General features: G+C 41.6%; 1 protein-coding gene across 1 annotated transcript; it reads left to right on the top strand.

The window, feature by feature from the left end:
* The first annotated feature begins 345 nt into the window (after positions 1-345).
* On the top strand, positions 346-6,893 carry nell3 (NELL (neural EGFL like) family member 3). Its single transcript, XM_020494621.2, has 4 exons — positions 346-536; positions 767-1,446; positions 3,319-3,954; positions 4,118-6,893. The coding sequence occupies exons 2-4, from the start codon at positions 786-788 to the stop codon at positions 5,653-5,655; spliced, it is 2,835 nt and encodes a 944-aa protein (XP_020350210.1). The 5' UTR covers positions 346-536; positions 767-785; the 3' UTR covers positions 5,656-6,893.
* The last annotated feature ends 12,794 nt before the right edge of the window (positions 6,894-19,687 follow it).

Below are 19,687 nucleotides of genomic sequence, written 5' to 3'. Positions count from 1 at the left end.
TAGCCTTCTAGAGAACCTGAGAGGGGCAGAAACTGTGGACATATTTAAAAGAGATCTTGAAACACACATTTTTAGCTTTGTTTTTCCTTCATTCAGTTTGCGTTATTATTTTTGTTTTATATCCATTTATGTTTGTTGTGTAGTAAATATTTCAGTTTTTATTGTCAATGTTTTTTGCGTTGCATTCCATGTCTGAAATGTGCTATATAATGAAGCTGGATTTGATTTGAAGAGTGTAAAGTACCAGAAACGATTCCGCTATTCTTACAAGCCCAATAACCCGTATTTGGCACTATATAGAACCATTTGTTTTTAGTGTGTTCCGATAGGAAGGAAGAATAGGAAGGGGAAGGGTTAATTTGCGGCTGGGGAAACCTGATGCTAATTAAGTCTTTGGAATGTCACATACTAGCATTCTATTCCAGAAGCCTTCAGAGTGGGTCAGACATGGAGTGAGGGGAGCGATGCACGTTTCAAATTGTTTTCTTATTGACGACATTCAAAAAGGGCATCCACACCAAATACCAGAGCCACAGGTAATGTTCCCTATTGTTTTGTCTGTTGGAGTTTACTTTGTCATATCTGGATTTCAGGTAGCCTACTTTAACTGTTATAGTTAAACAAGAAAATACATACGGGGGAATCCAGACTAAACCAAATCTAATTTGATCAAATAAGCATATCTATCCAAAATGTGACATTTTTGCGCACTGGTGTCATAAGAGCGAAAAGATGCTGAAATTTAAATCGTTTTCATTTTCTGCAGGGAGATAAACAAATGCAAAATGGAATTGTCCAGAACAGTGCTGTTGTTATTGGTGTACTCGTTATCACTACATGACACAGTAAGAGGTGTCGCAGAGATATGCCGGGGGACTCACTGCCACGGTGGCGAGACTGGGGATCCCAGACCGTGCGTCGGAGCCCAATGCCTGGGGGGTAGATCATCCAGACCACCGCGGCAATATAATCCAACAACACAGGCCAGATCGGGACAGGCAGTCCCCAGCCAGCACCATGTGTACCACAGCTCTCAGTCAAGAGGAGACACAACAGACACGTATGTTGTTCAACCACAGCGCGGTAGGCACAGTGACAGCGTTAGAGAGAGCGCAAGGATGCAAACGTCTGAAGTTTTCGTTTCAGGATGTACTGGAGCGGATTGCGTTACTCCTCAGAAACAGCTCCACGCTTTTAACGACACCAGAGACTGCAAAGGAATCGAATGTAAATTACCACTAAGGATACGGCCAAAGCCCCGTCCAAAAGATTGTATGGGAGAGGGCTGTCTAGCTGATGATGCCGCAGCTTCCAGCCAGCCTTCCCCTGTCCATATGCCGGACAGAGCTGCTCAGTTTCTGGGAGAATTTCCAGAGTTTGGATATCCTGCATCTGAACTTGGCAGTGCGCCTTTGGGAGTGCAGCTCACATGTGACATTAAACCAGGTTAGTATATACCCACACATCAATTGTATATGAAACATGTTGTTATTAGTGTTATAATGCCTTAAAATACTACGGCACTGCTACACAGTAACAGAAAACTGTAAATTATATGGCCATTTGGGGTATTATAAACAGTCAAATACTCAAACATTTTACTGCATCATACTGTACATTATGGTGCATTGTGGGAAAATATTTTGGGCATAGCAAAACATTGCTGTATTTCGTAAGGTACGGTCATTCCACCCCACAGAATACAATACCATACCATATCTTTGGTGCACTAAGAACCGTTTAACCACTAGTGGGTGCATGGTATTGTTGTTTTTGGTTCATTAACATATTTTGAGGTTTGGGCTTGTAGTAGGCTATATTTGTTGCACCCTCGAGTGAGAATGTGAGAATGCTGTACTATGTGGTTATAGTGCCCAATCAATTTGGATGGGCAGCAAGTATTAAACCTTTACCATGTCCTTTTGGTCTGTTTTGTAGTGATGGGAGTACAAAGCTTCCTGAAGCATGGAGATTTTCCATCCAATTGTGTTGAAAATAAGTTCATCATTCAAGGCTTTGATCAACACAGTATACACTAGTGGCACCTGCTGGTCAAAATAATTTAGAGCTGCCAAATTACTATAGACGATGTCCCATAGCGTGAGCGTAGTGTAGCCTTTGTCTTCTGCCAAATAAATACCAAACCAATAAGGTGGTTGTTCAGCAAAGCTTCAGACATCATTGATCACATGCTTCTGATAAAGTGATACAGTCATCGGCACACTGCTTCGATTTCAACGCATGCCTCGGAGCTCCAGCATTCAACGTAACATCACTACTGTTTTGCCCTGTAGTCGATGCCAGTTTGGAAGCCTTTGGTAAGACCTCTAGAAGTGCAAGTGATATAAATACCCAAATATGAATTAATATACTATAATGTGTAAACACTTTACCTGGCAGCCAACATGCTTTTTACAGTATAATACAGTACATTTTATGGTATTGTACTTTGTGTAATTACACAGTACTTGCTTTGATGCCGTATTTATATTACATTAGGTGTACTGTAATATGAAATACAGAGTTTTACTTGCCACGAGCTGCCTGTAATCTACTGTCAAATCCACAGTAACACCTTTACAGTGTAGGCTGTCTATTGAGAAGAACGTAATTGACAGACGAGGGAAGATGCATAATAGTGTGTAAAAAGGGTTCCAACTCGTGCCAGATTGAACTCCGTGGATGTGTGCGTAATTTGGAACCCCTTTACACAATGCGTATGCAAAATAACCAAAGTAGTCTCATTCCAGAACAAGCGGTTTTCATCGTGATTATTGTCTTATAGGCTACGTAGATTTGTTTAGAAATGACATGGTGAAATGGAAATCACATAATATTACTTTACATTTATTTGGGATTAATTTAAACACGCAACATTATGCATCATTGCTACCATCTTCTTGTGTTTGAGACCCAAGATTATGCATGCATTGACTGCAGTCCAATTGAACTAGAAAAATGTCTGGCAGTCAAGAAAACTTAGAATGCTTTGATGTCTATAAAAAGCCTGCCTAGGAAACTTCCATTACTTGATGTTGGACTTTTAGATTTTGTGCCAAAATAGTTTAACAATTTTTTAAAAAAGTATTTAATCTCAAAAAGGGATGTACTGTATTATCATAATTTCACAGTATATTTAACTTAGCATTAACCACAATTTCAGTAATGATTTGCTGAACTGTTTTGAAGTCTAATCATCTTAGAGTACAGGAGCACATTATTAGTACTTGATTCCAGTTTAATAGCTAGCTATACATAGTTCCACATCCTATCTCTGACTACTCCACACATTAAACCCTGCCCTATTCCATCTCACAGGGGAGAATGAGGTGCCTTCAGAGGATGCCCTCATCTTACACCTCCAACTGGCTAAGGGGCAGGAGAAGCTGGTAGAGGCCCTTCAGGCTCAGCAGACGATCATCCGCGACCTGCAGCAAAAGCTAACCGAACAGCAGGGGGCGCTGTTGGCCCAGCAGCGGGAGATCCTGGAGCAGCAGCGCCGCATGTATGAGCAGATGGACGTGGTCAAGGCACAGTATGGCCTGCTCTCTGACACCGTCAAACAGGTGTCCTTCCAAGGCCTCCAAGGGGAGCTCCAGAGCTACTTCGAGAGCCACCTGGCAGGCCTCCAGAGCCAGGCTCGGAGCCACCTGCAGAAGTCCTATGCCGTTCGCAAGGACATGCACATGGATGTAGATGCTAAGTTGATGGATGTGGTCGGGGAAGCCCACCTTCCGCACCCCCTGCTCGGGTGTGGTGCCCCGTGTGGACCGGAGGATTACTGTGACTTCCAGAGGGAGCCGCCGCAGTGTGAAAAGTGTACCATGTGCCCACCTGGTTTCTTCCTGGTCTCCCAGTGCTCTCCCAATGCAGACAGAATATGCCAGGACAGAGACGAATGCCTTGAATTACCAAACCTATGTGGACAGGGAGTGAAGTGCCTCAACACTCCAGGTAAGGCTTACAACATCTCTAATTTGTAATTAGACATGATATCCATCCTGGTTCCAGAAGTCCTTTTCCTGAATAGTCAACTAAGAGTATCAAGCAATTTGGCACATGCTCATATTTTTGATCTCCTTCTCCCATCTCTTTGTCGTTGTTTGATGCTGAGCAGGAGGGTTCAGGTGCCTGGGCATGTCGGAAAGGGAGGCTGCTGCTGGAGTATGTGGCCATGACTACTTCTACAACCAGGAGCTTCCGGAGTGCCAGGCTTGTTCTGACTGCAATGGAGAACCCATTGCCATCCCCTGTACAGCCACCAGTGATTCTGTCTGTGGACCCTTCACAGACAACCGGATGTCCCAGTCCTGGGGTGCAACCGTGACCTTGCCCCCAGCCAGGGCCCCGGGCAGCCACATCTTCCCTGGTCTCCAGCTCAATGTCCAGAGCAAAGAAGCCACCGACTTGCTGTCCAACCATGCCGGCCGGCTATCCTTCCAACAGCACGGCTTGATGTGGCTGGACCATAACTTTGCCCTAAAGCACAATTGCAGGAACTTCCTCCAGGTGGGCATGCGACTCAACAGCAGTCAAGAGGAGGAGGGCCACGACCTCAGTGGGGTCCGCATTGAGCAGCCAGACGGGAAGTACTTCCAGGGAGTTAGTGTTAGTGGCATCGCAGAGGTCGAGCCCAACCACATGCTGACTCTGTTCCTGAAGAGTCCCAACCAGCATTGCAACCAGAGCAAGGACCTTCATGTCTACGAACTCAATGGGCCTTCTTTCAGCATGCTCTGGCTGTCCCACGATACTGGAGCCGTGGCCATGACAGCACAGATGTCAATGTCAGCCCACTACCAGACCAACTACCGTCCAACCTTCCGCATCACCTCCGTCTCTGACCCTTACATGGTGGGGTTGACCCACGACAGCCGCGGGGTGCGCTTCACAGAGAGTGGCGTGGTTAAATTTGTCCTACAGCAAGCGCTGTACTCCATGGGCCACACCTGCATCCGAGAGGGCTTCTCTCTGGTGGCCTACGCCAACCGCAATGGGACCAACCAGGAATTGATGCAGGCATTCAAGTCGGGTGTCAACTACAGGGACACATCCATCACCCTTTCTGGGGCTGTCAGGGTGGATAGTGGGCACTCGCTTAGTTTCGAGATCCTATCCCCATCCCAGTGTAATATCCGCTACTTTGGAGACAGTACTGGGATCAGTATACTGAGCCTTATCTGGATCCCCTCAGCTGTCTCCTCTGCCCTGACTGCCACAGTGTCCAGGACAGGCCTTCCCTCTGGAGTCGTCCGCAACAAAGCCCTCCTCTTCCAGCAGGTCAGCCCAGAATCAGACCAAGTGCGCCTGGCCCATTCTGGGGAACCCAACGCCCAAAAGAACTTTGTCTTCTGGGGGGATGGGACAGCTAACGTGGCCCTCAACCTGAAGCTGATCCATTCGTGTAACGTGGTGAAGCTCACTCTGCACCGGCAGGGGGGCAGCGGGGAGGGTGGACAGGCTACACCCGTGGCCCAGCAGATTTCTGGGCACATGCCTGAGGGCAGCGAGTGGGCCAACGTGGGCCTGAGGGCCTCCTTCCAGGTCCAAAACGGTACAGCCATCTATGTGACACTGGACTGCGTACGTGGTCGTGTTAACCAGATCACCCACAAGGGAGGCACTAACATATCCATCCTCTGGGTGGCGTTGTGATCCAAAAAGAGGACCTTTTTTGTTGTTGACTCTGTCACATTTTGTCAACACGTTTTAGAAACACATGGTTTCGCACAATTTCAAATTACAGAGCAAATTTGGAACCTCACTTAACGTCACAGGTGCTTCCAAGGTAGAGGAACATTTTTTAAATGGAAGGTTGTGTTTTGTCTAATGTTAACATTTTTTGTCATGTTAATGTTGTTTTGTTTCTTATGACTGATACTTTGTTGATTCATAGATTTTTGGGGGGATGACAAGTACTGATGTTGCTCGAAGTACTTCGGCTGGTTGAGCAGTGACCAATTATTTTGTATGAAGTAAGCTGAATGATGTGTGTGTGTGTGTGTGTGTTTATAATGTTTGTTATGCTATATCATATTCCATCAATTTCCTGCACATGAATATGAAATGTTGCCTTTCAATGCGTGTGTATTAGACTATTGTGATAAAAGAGCATTTAAATATTTTAAATGTATTATATTTAACTTTCACCAAGCTGTTATTTTTATTTCATATTTTCAATAAATTATTCTGAATTTTATGTCACTTAAAATAATAGTAGAGTAACATTGGAAAAAAATGTATCGATATACTATTGGAAACAATACCTTACTTCATAAACAGAATTGTACTTCAATCTCTTTTGATAAAACAATCACAGTTGTGTCAATACTGTGCTTCTAGGATACATGTATGTCAAACAATAGAATTATGTTACAAATATTTATGTGACCATGGAACTACAGTATAAGTGTAGTATACGTTACATATACTTACATAAATGGTGTAGGGAAAGTTTATCCTCAGATTAATATCATCTTTACATTAGATAATTCACACAATTCAGGTTTTATGTAGCAACAATATGTTAACCGTTAACTGCATAATGTATGTTGTGCTTTAGCCTCAATACTCTTGGCCCTGTGGAAGTGCTGCCTATGCATAGCATTCTTAATTGCCTTTGTGCATGTTCTGTCCCCCAAACAATTAGACACAATGAAGTGTTTCAGCGATTTGGCAGCGAAGCAAAGCGGTCGGTCACTGAAATACCTCTGCTTTATTTTCACTTCGCCATGCAATGCTTGGTGATTTGTTTGACTTCACATGTATTGTAGAACAACAATGAGTGTATTCTTGTTTTTTTCAAAGCCAAATAAAAATTAACAAATTTTGTACGAGGTTGATTCTCCCTCTTGCTTAAAAAAAATAAAATGAATAAACGTACCAAAAAGTGATGAGGGGGTCAGCATCTAGGTGTGATTTTTGGGAGGAACTGAGATTGATTGAGATGTCATTAATGTAGAAAATGTATGTCCTGATATAGAGGCTTTGATTAAAAATGTGAATGACGGCACACAGTCTCACCTCCACCATGTGACTGCATCACATGATATGAGCCTAATTCTTCAGTCTTTTCAACCATGACAGCTTTAAAACTGACCCCACCATCCTGACAACCATCATACATGAAATACCCAGTATTTTCCACAGCTTAAATAGGAAACTTAACAGCCAGACATTACTCATGTCATGGAGTCCCAAACATATTGAACCTATTTGAAATCAGGTAGGTGTCCAAATTGCAGAAAGAAATCATACAGTTGTACTAATTATTGGTCTTGAATAATTTTAGAATCAATCCATCATATTTAACACACAGGTAAACTAACCCTCTCCAGACATGACTAATAGCGGCTGAATCGGAACGAAAACTGATTGTGAGAAATAATCTAATGTGTCTGTCTGCAGTCTGAATTGAAAACAGGTGTGTGAGATGGAGCGACGCTCCAGATTTCTCATGTTGTCGATCAAATGGGACCCACAGTGCATGAGGGGAAACATCAAAGGCAGCAGAGAGACAGAGCTGTGTGTGAGAGAGAGCGAGAGAGAGAGAAGGAGAGAGAGAGAGAGGGGGAAAACGAGAAGAGAGAGGATGTCTGTGTGCATCTGCGTGTATGTGGGTGTTTACGTGTACGTACGTTGTGCACGTGTCTAGAGCAAAACAATAGTGTGCATTATAAACTATGGACCGTTAAGACAGAAGTATTCAAACTGAATTTTCACTTTTTAATTTGAACCATGTGTTTCTTCTACAATTCTCATACTTATTAACACTCAAATGTTTGACACAAATCATGTGTGTGTGTGTGACAGTCAGTGTTAATTCATAAAAAGACAGTCCAGTATCATTTAAAAGACCATTAAGGTGCTATGAAACCTGAATCACTGTAAACTTATCCAGTGGTGCATGGAGAGTCATCATTCACCACCACAAAGCATATATATGCAGTGAGTTTATTTACCTTCTTATGGCTTAACCACTGATGTATATAAACCCTGGATTTCTGATGCAATGAATTTGCCAATGAGAGGCTTTGAAGGCATTTTTTTTTTTGCAGTGGGGACAGTAATATTAGTACTTTCACAAAATGATACTTTAAGGAAGTGTTTTATATATTTTTTAGCTCACATAATATAATGTAAAAGTATGCATGAAGGTAGGTGTCTGTAATAGAATATATGTGGCAAAAACTAATGTAGATATTTAGAATTGCATTTCTATAGCTTACAAAATATTTTTTACGAAGGTGGGGGAGTGTCAAGATGGAGGCCCGGTGGCTTCAAAACATCGCACCCTTTCGGTCATCTAGTATATATATAAATAATTGGGCTTAAGTCCTTTCCTTTGCTTGCATGTTTTAAACCTTAAAAAAGGTCCAATATAGCCATTCTTATCTTAATATCAAATCATTTCTGGGTAACAATGAAGTACCTTACTATGATTGTTTTTAATTCAAATTGTCAAAAAGAAACAAAAATAGCTTCCTAGCAAAGAGTATTTTTCAAACAAGAATTTAGCTTGGACTGAATTTGAAAACTGAAAACTAGCTGTTATTGGCAGAGAGGTTTGGAACTCTCTTTCTTATTGGACAATTAATGATGTCACCAGGCAGGCTAAAACATCCCACTAAAACAGGCTGAAATTTCAGGCCGTCTTTTCAAACAGCTAAAAGGCCATTATCTAAATGTTCAGAATTTCAGATCATCTTTTTTTCCACAACAGTCCTATCTTCTGAATGAGTACTAAAGTGGATGCTATTTGATTGCAATGCATTCACTTGTGGGAGGGTGTTGAGTGCTATTTAACTGCCATAACGTTAAGTATCTAGAAATTATATTGAGTAATTACATTCTTATTACCACAATGAAATAGGCTAGAGTAACTACATGGAATTAGGTAAATACTATAAACTTTATTAAGTATCCTCAACTGCAACACTGGGATGTACAGTATGATAACTAGACCTAATATTCCAGGAACTTTCAATAAGTTCCCTGGTTTTCCAGGAATCCTGATTGAAGCCCTAGCTAGTTCCATGGCCCCCCATGGGCCTATCTATTATAGCAACATCAGTTGCAGTGATTTGTAGTCCTCGCTGAACCCTCTCCAAACCCAAACCTGGCCCCTTTTACTCTAATGTTGACTTAAAAAGGACAAACCCAGAGAAGGAGTCTAATCGAAAGCGGATGTGAAAGCCAGTCATTCCTCTTGTCTGCAGTCAATGTAAGCCATGTGGGCTGTTTCTCTGAGGCTACAAGCCACCAAATAAACACAATACAGGAGGTTAGCCTGACATGGATTGGCTGTCTGTGTCTTCGTGTTGTATACTGTTAAACGTGGCCGTTTCTTCTTTATTAAAAAAAGCATTTAGGCCCAAGGTTGACGTCTAACCCCCAAAAATATTTGAAGAGGATGTGATGTCAAACACATCATTACATAGCGTCACTTTGAAAAGAGGGTAAAGGGGGAAAATAGAGTATGTCCATAATCATTTACTCAAAACCAGCAGACATACTGCACTGTACTGGATGAGCATAATCCATTAGAAGAACAAGTTGAACGTGTCTGTTTGGATTGGATGAGAGATATGTACTGTTGTAATGTTCATAGTGTGTATTTAGCTTTTTGTGAGGCTCTAAAACTCCACTGCTGCTTGTATCTAACAGCTTTGACATTTCTTGTTGGAGTAGTAGAGTGAAAGTAGTAATTCTCCATTATGCTAACGCTCCTTCTTAAAAGACAGGGGCACTTTGCGACACTATCTCAGTTGGTTGCTACAGACCACATTCCATGCTTGGCTACTTTAATAATTACACCGCCCACTCTCTCTGCTAATAAGTAACTAATGGTTCACCAATTATAGCTAACAGCACTGGAATAGAACAGGGAGGGAGTGTGTGTATGGGTGTGTATATGCGTGCGTATGCGTGCGCGTGAACCCCTCTGACCGCTGGTTGCAGGGTCATGACCAGTTGATGAGAGGTTTCAGTCTAACGTTCTTGGCCACTGATTACGTCTCACTCTCCTTACCATCCTCTACAGTATTATAACCATATTATGTTTCTCTCTCCTGCTCTAAAGCCCCGTTTAAACCGTGTGTGTCCTTTGTCCTGATCTTGTCCACATTCTGACTGTGCCCACAATTTTAAACAGGTCATATCTTATTTTGTTAACAGACAAGATAAGAACAAGATCAGGACAATATCAGGACGCATGTTAGCGGCAGGTATAAATGGGGCTATAGATAATCTCTTCCTCTCTTTCATTCCTCTTCTCTCCATCTGTGCAAGTCTTTCACTCTCTTTATCCCTCAGAGGGGTTAGTGATGCATGCTGGAATGAAGTAGCAGGTCACTAGCCACAAACACAGGCTGAAACTTACTGTTAACGGGCCCAAGCAAAAGCCTTTCAGTTCAGAAGGCTGCAAAATTCTGCCTGCCTGCCTGCCCCCTCTCTTCTACTCCCATTTGCTCACAGCATGCTGAAAGAGTAGCATTTGCTGCAGGGAAAGAATACCCTTTACTAGAACTATGTAATATGCCTTTTCTAGACACATTTTGGACCAAGTTTATGTTCTTATCAGTAAAGGTTTGGGGCAGCTAAAAAAATAATTCAATTCACAATATCTTCGATTCTCAGCTTTGGCCACAGCTCTGCATATTTCACCCTGATTTCTGGCCAATTCTCTGATTACCAAGATCGTACCATTTAATTTGCATACTCTTTTTTACAACCTTAATCATGTTGGTGTCAAAAGCAATCCGAATGATCGAGTCATGCAGAATCTCAATGAGGCTGGGAAAAAGCTGTGTGTCTCTATAAAAAACATGTCAGAGAGAGATTCTCTGCTAATAAGTAACTAATGGTTCACCAATTATAGCTAACAGCACTGGAATAGAACAGGGAGGGAGTGTGTGTATGGGTGTGTATATGCGTGCGTATGCGTGAACCCCTCTGACCGCTGGTTGTAGGGTCATGACCAGTTGATGGGAGGTTTCAGTCTAACGTTCTTGGCCACTGATTACGTCTCACTCTCCTTACCATCCAATTGAATAACCAATTAGAACGCTGACGATAAATAGCTTCAAGGCTGGATATGAGGAAGCATGTCCCTGTGGTGTATTTTTTTTTTACCAGTGGATGAATGCTCCCCATTTCACATCAACTCCCTGGTGGACTCTACAGTTAATTGCCTTCTCCAGCAGGCGCTTACAGATGATCTATCTCTGAATACATCCACACAAATGACTGATCGCAGCCGGTTGAGGTCTGTGAATATGCATTGTGCATTCGACCACTAAGCTGTTTATGTTACAAGAGCATTGACACTGTTACAGATGTTAGCAAATTAGCTTAGCCTATAACTGCAGGTTATAGGTCAGGTCAGTGGAACCTGTACAGACGTTTCCCTTTCCACGTCTGTAACAGTCAGGCTCCATTATCTTACAGATACTTCCCCCAAGTGGAAGCTCAGTACATTACCGAAGAAGAAGAGCCCATTAGAAACACACAACACAAGACAAAGAATGGGAAGGACAATAAAGCTGCCCAGTTGAAATAGGGCATCAACGATGTTGACACTCTTCGTGTGACCCCTATACCTTGTTGCCATCCCGTCAAGGATCCGGTGAACAGAGTCATGGGGAGAAATGAAGGGGAGAAGACGACCCTGACATCAGATGTATTGCCTCAACCTCATAGCATTAGAAGACAGTGCGAGATGAAAAACACCTACCCCAAAACACACAAACATCTGGTTAGGTTTAGCTGCCCTACTGCAGGAAGGTAATATAATCACATGCGCAACTTAAAATAGGAATAACATAGCAGAGATGCTAATGGTTCACGGGTCTATGATAATCTTTTTGGGTTAGTCAGGGAATGAATCCCTCTCTAAAGACAACTATTCATACGTTACATTCTGTCGCTCTCACCAGTAAATCTAATGTGGCAGCGACTTTGTCCGGTTAATAAACTTTGACATAGTTTCTTTTTCTTCAACTGCTTTGGTACCATTTTCACAAGTATGTGGTACTTTTTCACAACGCTTACAACAAAACTCAAAACAGATCATCAAAAAGGCAGTTGTTACAAAACTCTAAGTACATCTTCAATTGACTAAGTACAACACATCAAATCATAGTCACTTTAACCAAACTTAATTCGTGTTTTATCTAGAAACACATGTTTCACATTGCAATACACGTTAATATAAAGTCATTGCTTTTCGCAATGCTCACATCATTTTTGATATGATTGTCTTCTCATTTGTTAAAACATATTTTACTATAACTTAGTCTGACCTCTCTTAATCAATAATCACTTAACCTTTGGTAAACCTATAAATTTTAAACGGGTTTGTCTACAACAGATTTTGAACTATTTAATGAAAATTGATGTTTGCATAAATATATAAAAGTATGATTTACTGTAATGTATTATCATAACTATTGTGATTTTACTTCACAGCAAGTTGAAACAAAGTCTGTTATTGACAAGATCAGAGATGTACTTGCATGTAATACATGCCCTATGCAGTATACATGCATCCAAAATAAAGTTGCTGGGGTCTTTTCACACTGCTTTACTGAAATTGCATTGGCCAATGCTGTAATACATACGACTTACGTACAAGGTGTTTAATCCAAAGTGACGACAGTGAGTCATGAACCAAGTGGGAATCGAACCCACTACTCTGGTGTTGCTAGTGACATGCGCTTACTATCTAAGCCACACAGCACCACTTGTCACGCATACTCCCTCTCCGGTGCTCGAAGTCACCAAGCAGCTCATTATTACGCACACCTGTCACCATCGTTAAGCGCACCAGCGCCTCATCAGACTCACCTGGACTCCATCATCTGCCTGATTACCTTCCCTATATCTGTCACTCCCTTTGGTCCTTTCCCCAGGCGATATTGTTTCTGTTCCAGTGTTCATGGCTGTAGGCTACCCGGTTTTCTTGTTTTGGTGTATGTTCAATAAATTTTTTAAATACACTCCCTGAACTTGCTTCCCGACTCACAGCATACACATTACACCACTACAATACATACAGTGCATTCAGAAAGTATTCATACCCCTTGACTTATTCCACATTTTGTTGTGCTACAGCCTGAATTCACCTATCTGCACACAATACCCAATAATGACAAAGTAAAAATATGTTCTTAGAAATGTTTGCAAATTTATTGAATATGAAATACAGAAATATCTCATTTCCATAACTATTCACACACACACACACAAAAAAAAGTTACATTGCTTTGGCACATTCTTTGCAGTATTACTTTAGTGTAGTGTTGCAAACAGGATGCATGTTTTGGAATATGTTTTATTCTGTACAGGCTTATTTCTTTTGACTCTGCCAATTAGGTTAGTATTGTAGAGTAACTATGATGTTGTTGATCCATCCTCAGTTTTCTCCTATTACAGCTATTAAATTCTGTAACTATTTTAAAGTCACCATTGGCCTCATGGTGAAATCCCTGAGCGGTTTCCTTCATCTCTGGCAACTGAGTTAAGAAGGATGCCTATATCACAGGCTAGGGTCTATTTTTCTCCCCTTCCTGTCTGACTGACATGCCCAAAGTAAACTGCCTGTTACTCAGGCCCAGAAGCCAGGATACGCTTATAATTGGTACCATTGGATAGAAAAGACTTTGCAGTTTGTAGAAATGTTGTAGAAATGATGTATGAGACTATAACACAATTGATATGGTAGGAGAAAATCCAAAGAAAAACCAACCGGAAAATATTGTTTTTTGAGAGCCCATGCTCTTTCAATAGAAAGCTATGGATCCTACGCAATTCCAGCTCAGTCTTTGTTCAAGGTTCCAGGCTTGTTTCTTCCCAAACATGGAAGAATTTTGAGTTTTGGTACAGGTAGTCAGAGTTGGAAATCAGTCTGTGCGTGTGCGGCGAAGAGGACGCGCACTTGCTTAGCTTTTCTATTGAACATACTTTTTTCCGTATGAATTATTATAGTCTAATTACATTTTAGGGTACCTGAAGATTGAGTAGAAATGTATTTTGACTTCTTTTAACAAAGTTTAGCGGTAGCTTTTTGGATTCCTTTCTCTGCATGTTGAACGAGTGGTTTACTCAAATTGATGGAGCCAACTAAACTGACATTTTGGGATATAAAGAAGGATTTTATCTAACAAAACGAACATGCATGTTGTAGCTGGGACCCTTGGGATTGCAAATCAGAGGAAGATTTTCAAAAAAGTAAGTGAATATTTAATTGCTATTTGTTATTTTACGAAGCCTGTGCTGGTTGAAAAATATTTTGATATGTGGCGCTGTCCTCAAACAATCGCATGGCATGCTTTCGCTCTAAAGCCTATTGTAAATCGGACAATGCAGTTAGATTAACAAGAATCATTTTTATGATTATTTATTTGAATTGCGCGCCCTCCAATTTCACCGGAAGTTGTCGACAGGTGTCCCGCTGACGGGACGCCTAGCCCTGAGAAGTTTTAAATTCTGTAACTTATTTAAAGTCACCATTGGCCTTATGTTGAAATCACTGAGCGGTTTCCTTCATCCCAGGCAACTGAGTTAAGAAGGATGCCTGTATCATTATAGTGACTGATTCACCATCCAAAGTGTAATGAATAACTTCACCATGCTCAAAGGGATATTCATTGTTTGTATTTTACCTATCTACCAATAGGTGCCCTTTGTGAGGCATTGGAGAACCTCCCTGTAACGGTTTTCTTCCATTGAAGGAGAGGAGGACCAAAATGCAGCCTGGTTAGTGTTCAACATGTTTTAATAAGGACAATAGATGAGAACACTACAAAACAACAAATGTGAAAACCGAAACAGTCCTATCTGGTGCATAGACACAAAGACAGAAGACAATCACCCACAAAATACCCGCAGAATATAGCTGCCTAAATATGGTTCCCAATCAGAGACAACGATAGACAGCTGCCTCTAACTGAGAACCATAGACCTACAAACTACCTAGAAAGGATACAGCCCCATAAACATACAAAAAACCCTAGACCGGGCAAAACACATAAATCCCCCATGTCACACCCTGACCTAACCAAAATAATAAAGAAAACAAAGATAACTAAGGCCAGGGCGTGACACTCCCGTGTCTTTGTGGTTGAATCTGTGTTTGTAATTCACTGCTCGACTGATGGACTTTACAGATAATTGTATGTGTGGGGTACAGAGATGAGGTAATCATTCAAAAATCATGTTAAGCACTATTATTGCACAGAGTGAGTCCATGCAACTTATGTGAGTTGTTAAGCACATTTTTACTCCCAAACTTATTTTAGGCTTGAAAGGGGTTATTGACTCAAGACATTTTAGCTATTCATTTTTAATTCATTTGTAAAACTTTAGAAAATACATCATTCCACTTTGACATTATGAGGTATTGTGTGTAGGCCAGTGACAACACATCTCAATGTAATCCATCTAAACTCAGGCTGTAACAGAAGAAAATGTGGAACAAGTCAAGGGGGTGTGAATACTTTCTGAAGGTCCTGTAAAAGTACAATACAATATGGTGTGTGTGTGACATTGGTTACGGTGTGTGCTTGTGATTGGGGTTCCAAATCAGGGATAGTACCAAATGCCGTCCCCATAGACATTTTTGTTGTATCAGTGTTGAAGCAATCAACATCTTAATCAAAAGCTGTACCGTACTCTTATCACACAAGTGCACAATGGATTAATGCAAAAAGCTATACTACAATGAATAGTTTCCTTGAAATATGCTGTGTTTTATCTTATCAGTCTGTAACATTGCTCTCTCTATCAGGATGACTCCAGGATGCTGTTTCTTTGTGTCTAAAGAATGAAACAAAAATGGCAGAACTTATGTTCTGGGGGCGGCAGGGTAGCCTAGTGGACTAGAGCGTTGGACTAGTAACCAGAAGGTTGCGAGTTCAAACCCCCGAGCTGACAAGGTACAAATCTGTCGTTCTGCTCCTGAACAGGCAGTTAACCCACTGTTCCCAGGCCGTCATTGAAAATAAGAATGTGTTCTTAACTGACTTGCCTGGTTAAATAAAGGTAAAAAAAAAAGTTCAAATGGATGTTCAAAATGACATTGTATAATTTGTTTCTTTATGTGTGTGTGTTTGCATGACCATGTGTATGTCTGATACCACTAGTCGACATATAGGACTGTCGCTATGGACTACTGTACCTAGTATATGTATTATTACTATAGTGTAGTTTATTAATGATGTGTTGACCACTCTTCCCTGGGCAGTGATATCTGACAGCCGTCAGTACAGAGTCAGCTCCAATCATTTCATCACTGGTAAGTCAGATCGATTTCGAGTTTAGCTGTTAGCGATCATGCTAACCAAGTGTTAACAAGACTAAATTAGTCAACATTAGCTTGCTAGATGCTTGAAGTCTAGCTATTAGCATGCATCTCTCTCATAGGTAGTGCATGGGTTAAGTTTTGGGGAGGCTTTTTTTTCACCATAAGAATGAATCTTCATAAATAAAGCATTGCATGCATCTATCATCGCATTTGCAGACTACTGCAAGCCTGTTAACCCTAACGTGATGGGTGGATTGGATAGTCATAATCTAGACTATTAAAGCTCAATCTAATCACTGTGTATGGCTGAGCTCATAGTAGCATAGGCCTAGAGGCTATACCAGAGACATTACTTCTCTTTCATTTGCACAGAGAGAAAAAAATGTGGCCTTTGATAAACACATTTCATGCAATTCTATTCCACGTTATATGGCTGGAGACATTAGCAGAATCTTTTTTAACATGACAACTCACAGGTTAGCCAATTCTGCTGACACCGACAAACAGATCAATAACAACAACCTTGTCTTGAATGCAGCCATCAAACGTGATGCCTTTGAAAAGGGGAGACGCACATTGTACAATAAATGACATCCATCCAGCCTGGAGGACATTGTAAAAACAAATACAAAAATAAAAACTGGTTTCATAAAGAGGAGGGGAAATGTATGGATATTACAGCATAGGGCAAAGGCCTCAACGGAATAGGACAATCGGATGTGTTTCATCTAACAATCGATCAAATCTTTATATGCCACTAAAACACCTGAATTAATTCAACACAACCAAACAATCAAGAGCCCTGATGGTACAGGTGACCCGAAGAAGTGATATTCTAACATCGGGTGTGCTTTTCAGTTGTTTACGTACTGTAGATTCACTAGCTGACCTCTATCAGGACACCCATGTCGAACTGGATTCCCACGGTGAAGATGAGCAATGCTGCAGCAGAATGGGCTTCTACCTTTTCCAGATATGAAAAGGAGACATCCCTCAGGTAGACTAAATGGTTGTCATATGCTGTGAATCTGAACGATGATGCTGTGCCATTTGAGTAGAGAGCACCTTTCACTTTGTCTTCGTGACAAGAGTGCCCCATTGAACCGAACGAAGGGTGTATCAATTACTGCTGATCAAACAGAAACAGTTTCACAGTAATGTATTTATGTACAGATTAATAAATTAAATGTCATTTGGAACAACATGCAAAAGACTATTGTTTATGATATTGTAAACATTCTGTACTTTAACAATAGGCTATATTGTTGTATGTGTGAAATGAAAAGTATTGTGTGTGTGTGTGTTATATATATCTGCTTTGCCTTAATCCATTAAATAAAATGTATTTCTTATAGCCCAATTATTTATATTTCCTTTGACAATTTAAACACATTTTAAATTGTTGTAGTAGTCTTATGCAAACCAAATCAAAATCAAATCAAATTTATTTATATAGCCCTTCGTACATCAGCTGATATCTCAAAGTGCTGTACAGAAACCCAGCCTAAAACCCCAAACAGCAAGCAATGCAGGTGGAGAAGCACGGTGGCTAGGAAAAACTCCCTAGAAAGGCCAATACCTAGGAAGAAACCTAGAGAGGAACCAGGCTATGTGGGGTGGCCAGTCCTCTTCTGGCTGTGCCGGGTGGAGATTATAACAGAACATGGTCAAGATGTTCAATGTTCATAAATGACCAGCATGGTCGAATAATAATAAGGCAGAACAGTTGAAACTAGAGCAGCAGCACAGTCAGGTGGAAGTTGAAACTGGAGCAGCAGCATGGCCAGGTAGACTGGGGACAGCAAGGAGTCATCATGTCAGGTAGTCCTGGGGCATGGTCCTAGGGCTCAGGTCAGTTGAAACTGGAACAGCAGCATGGCCAGGTGGACTGGGGACAGCAAGGAGTCATCATGTCAGGTAGTCCTGGGGCATGGTCCTAGGGCTCAGGTCCTCCGAGAGAGAGAAAGAAAGAGAGAAGGAGAGAATTAGAGAACGCACACTTAGATTCACACAGGACACCGAATAGGACAGGAGAAGTACTCCAGATATAACAAACTGACCCCAGCCCCCCGACACATAAACTACTGCAGCATAAATACTGGAGGCTGAGACAGGAGGGGTCAGGAGACACTGTGGCCCCATCCGAGGACACCCCCGGACAGGGCCAAACAGGAAGGATATAACCCCACCCACTTTGCCAAAGCACAGCCCCCACACCACTAGAGGGATATCTTCAACCACCAACTTACCATCCTGAGACAAGGCTGAGTATAGCCCACAAAGATCTCCGCCACGGCACAACCCAAGGGGGGGGGGGGGGGCGCCAACCCAGACAGGATGACCACAACAGTGAATCAACCCACTCAGGTGACGCACCCCCTCCAGGGACAGCATGAGAGAGCCCCAGCAAGCCGGTGACTCAGCCCCTGTAATAGGGTTAGAGGCAGAGAATCCCAGTGGAAAGACCATGTTCGTTTATCACAGTGGCACAGTGCCATTCAGGCCTTCTGGGAGAAAAGTATCTGGCATTGAACTTTGTACTGGTAGTTGTGTGTATGCTAAGGATCTCATCATATTCTGCTACCAGATGGATTTGCACTAAACAATTTCATGTCAGCACAAAGAATGTACAAAATCTGGTATAATGATTAGCCTCATTTACATTGTCCAGGGCCGGCTCCAGGCATAAAGCGGGGCCCGGCAGTTAGGGCTCAGTTGGGGTCTCAACTGTTAGAATAGCAGAATACACAAGGTGTTTGAAAATGTGGTTGTGCATCAACACTTTTTCTCTTGTTTTGTCAGTCACTGACATTCACCCAATATTTTACAAATATTTTATTCTGATTATTCAGGTGGTTTTGCAGCAGAGATTGTGATTATGAGATTGAAAAGTGGTGGAATTGCCCTTTACAACTGCAATAACTTCTGTCCACCCCATGGCAAAGTGTGTAGAACTGCAGAAAACTTGCCTTAAAACAGCAAAACGTTCTCCGTTCCCCATGGCAAAATGAGTAGAATTGAATGGAATGTGTTATAAAATTAACATTTTTTAAATCTTTGTATAAACCTTTGCTATGGTTTATACATTTATATATTGTGTGTGAGTTTTAAACTGTATTTTTGTTTAAAACATTTGCTAACATAGGTACAAATATAAACCATGGTATACAAAGATGTTGGTCACCTCCCTGACCAATTCCCTTCTCCCCCAATCTCTCGGTTTGGATGGACAGCCAGCTCCAGGAAGAGTCTTGATGGTTCTAAACTTCATCAATTTAAGAATGATGGAGGTCACTGTGTTCTTGCGGACCTTCAATACTGCAGAAATGTTTTTGTACCCTTCTCCCGATCTGTACCTCAACACAATCCTGTCTCAACGCTCTA

This window comes from Oncorhynchus kisutch, linkage group LG11 (genome assembly GCF_002021735.2).
Source record: "Oncorhynchus kisutch isolate 150728-3 linkage group LG11, Okis_V2, whole genome shotgun sequence".
NCBI classification, from domain to species: Eukaryota; Metazoa; Chordata; class Actinopteri; order Salmoniformes; family Salmonidae; genus Oncorhynchus; species Oncorhynchus kisutch.
The sequence above is the reverse complement of the archived record's forward strand: the minus strand, read 5'-3'. Positions and strand labels throughout refer to the sequence as shown.

Coding starts and splice junctions, on each gene's coding strand:
- nell3 (XM_020494621.2), top strand. CDS start 786: ATGGAATTGTCCAGAACAGTGCTGTTGTTATTGGTGTACTCGTTATCA. Junction 1,447..3,318: donor CACATGTGACATTAAACCAG/GTTAGTATATAC, acceptor TCCATCTCACAG/GGGAGAATGAGGTGCCTTCA. Junction 3,955..4,117: donor GAAGTGCCTCAACACTCCAG/GTAAGGCTTACA, acceptor GATGCTGAGCAG/GAGGGTTCAGGTGCCTGGGC.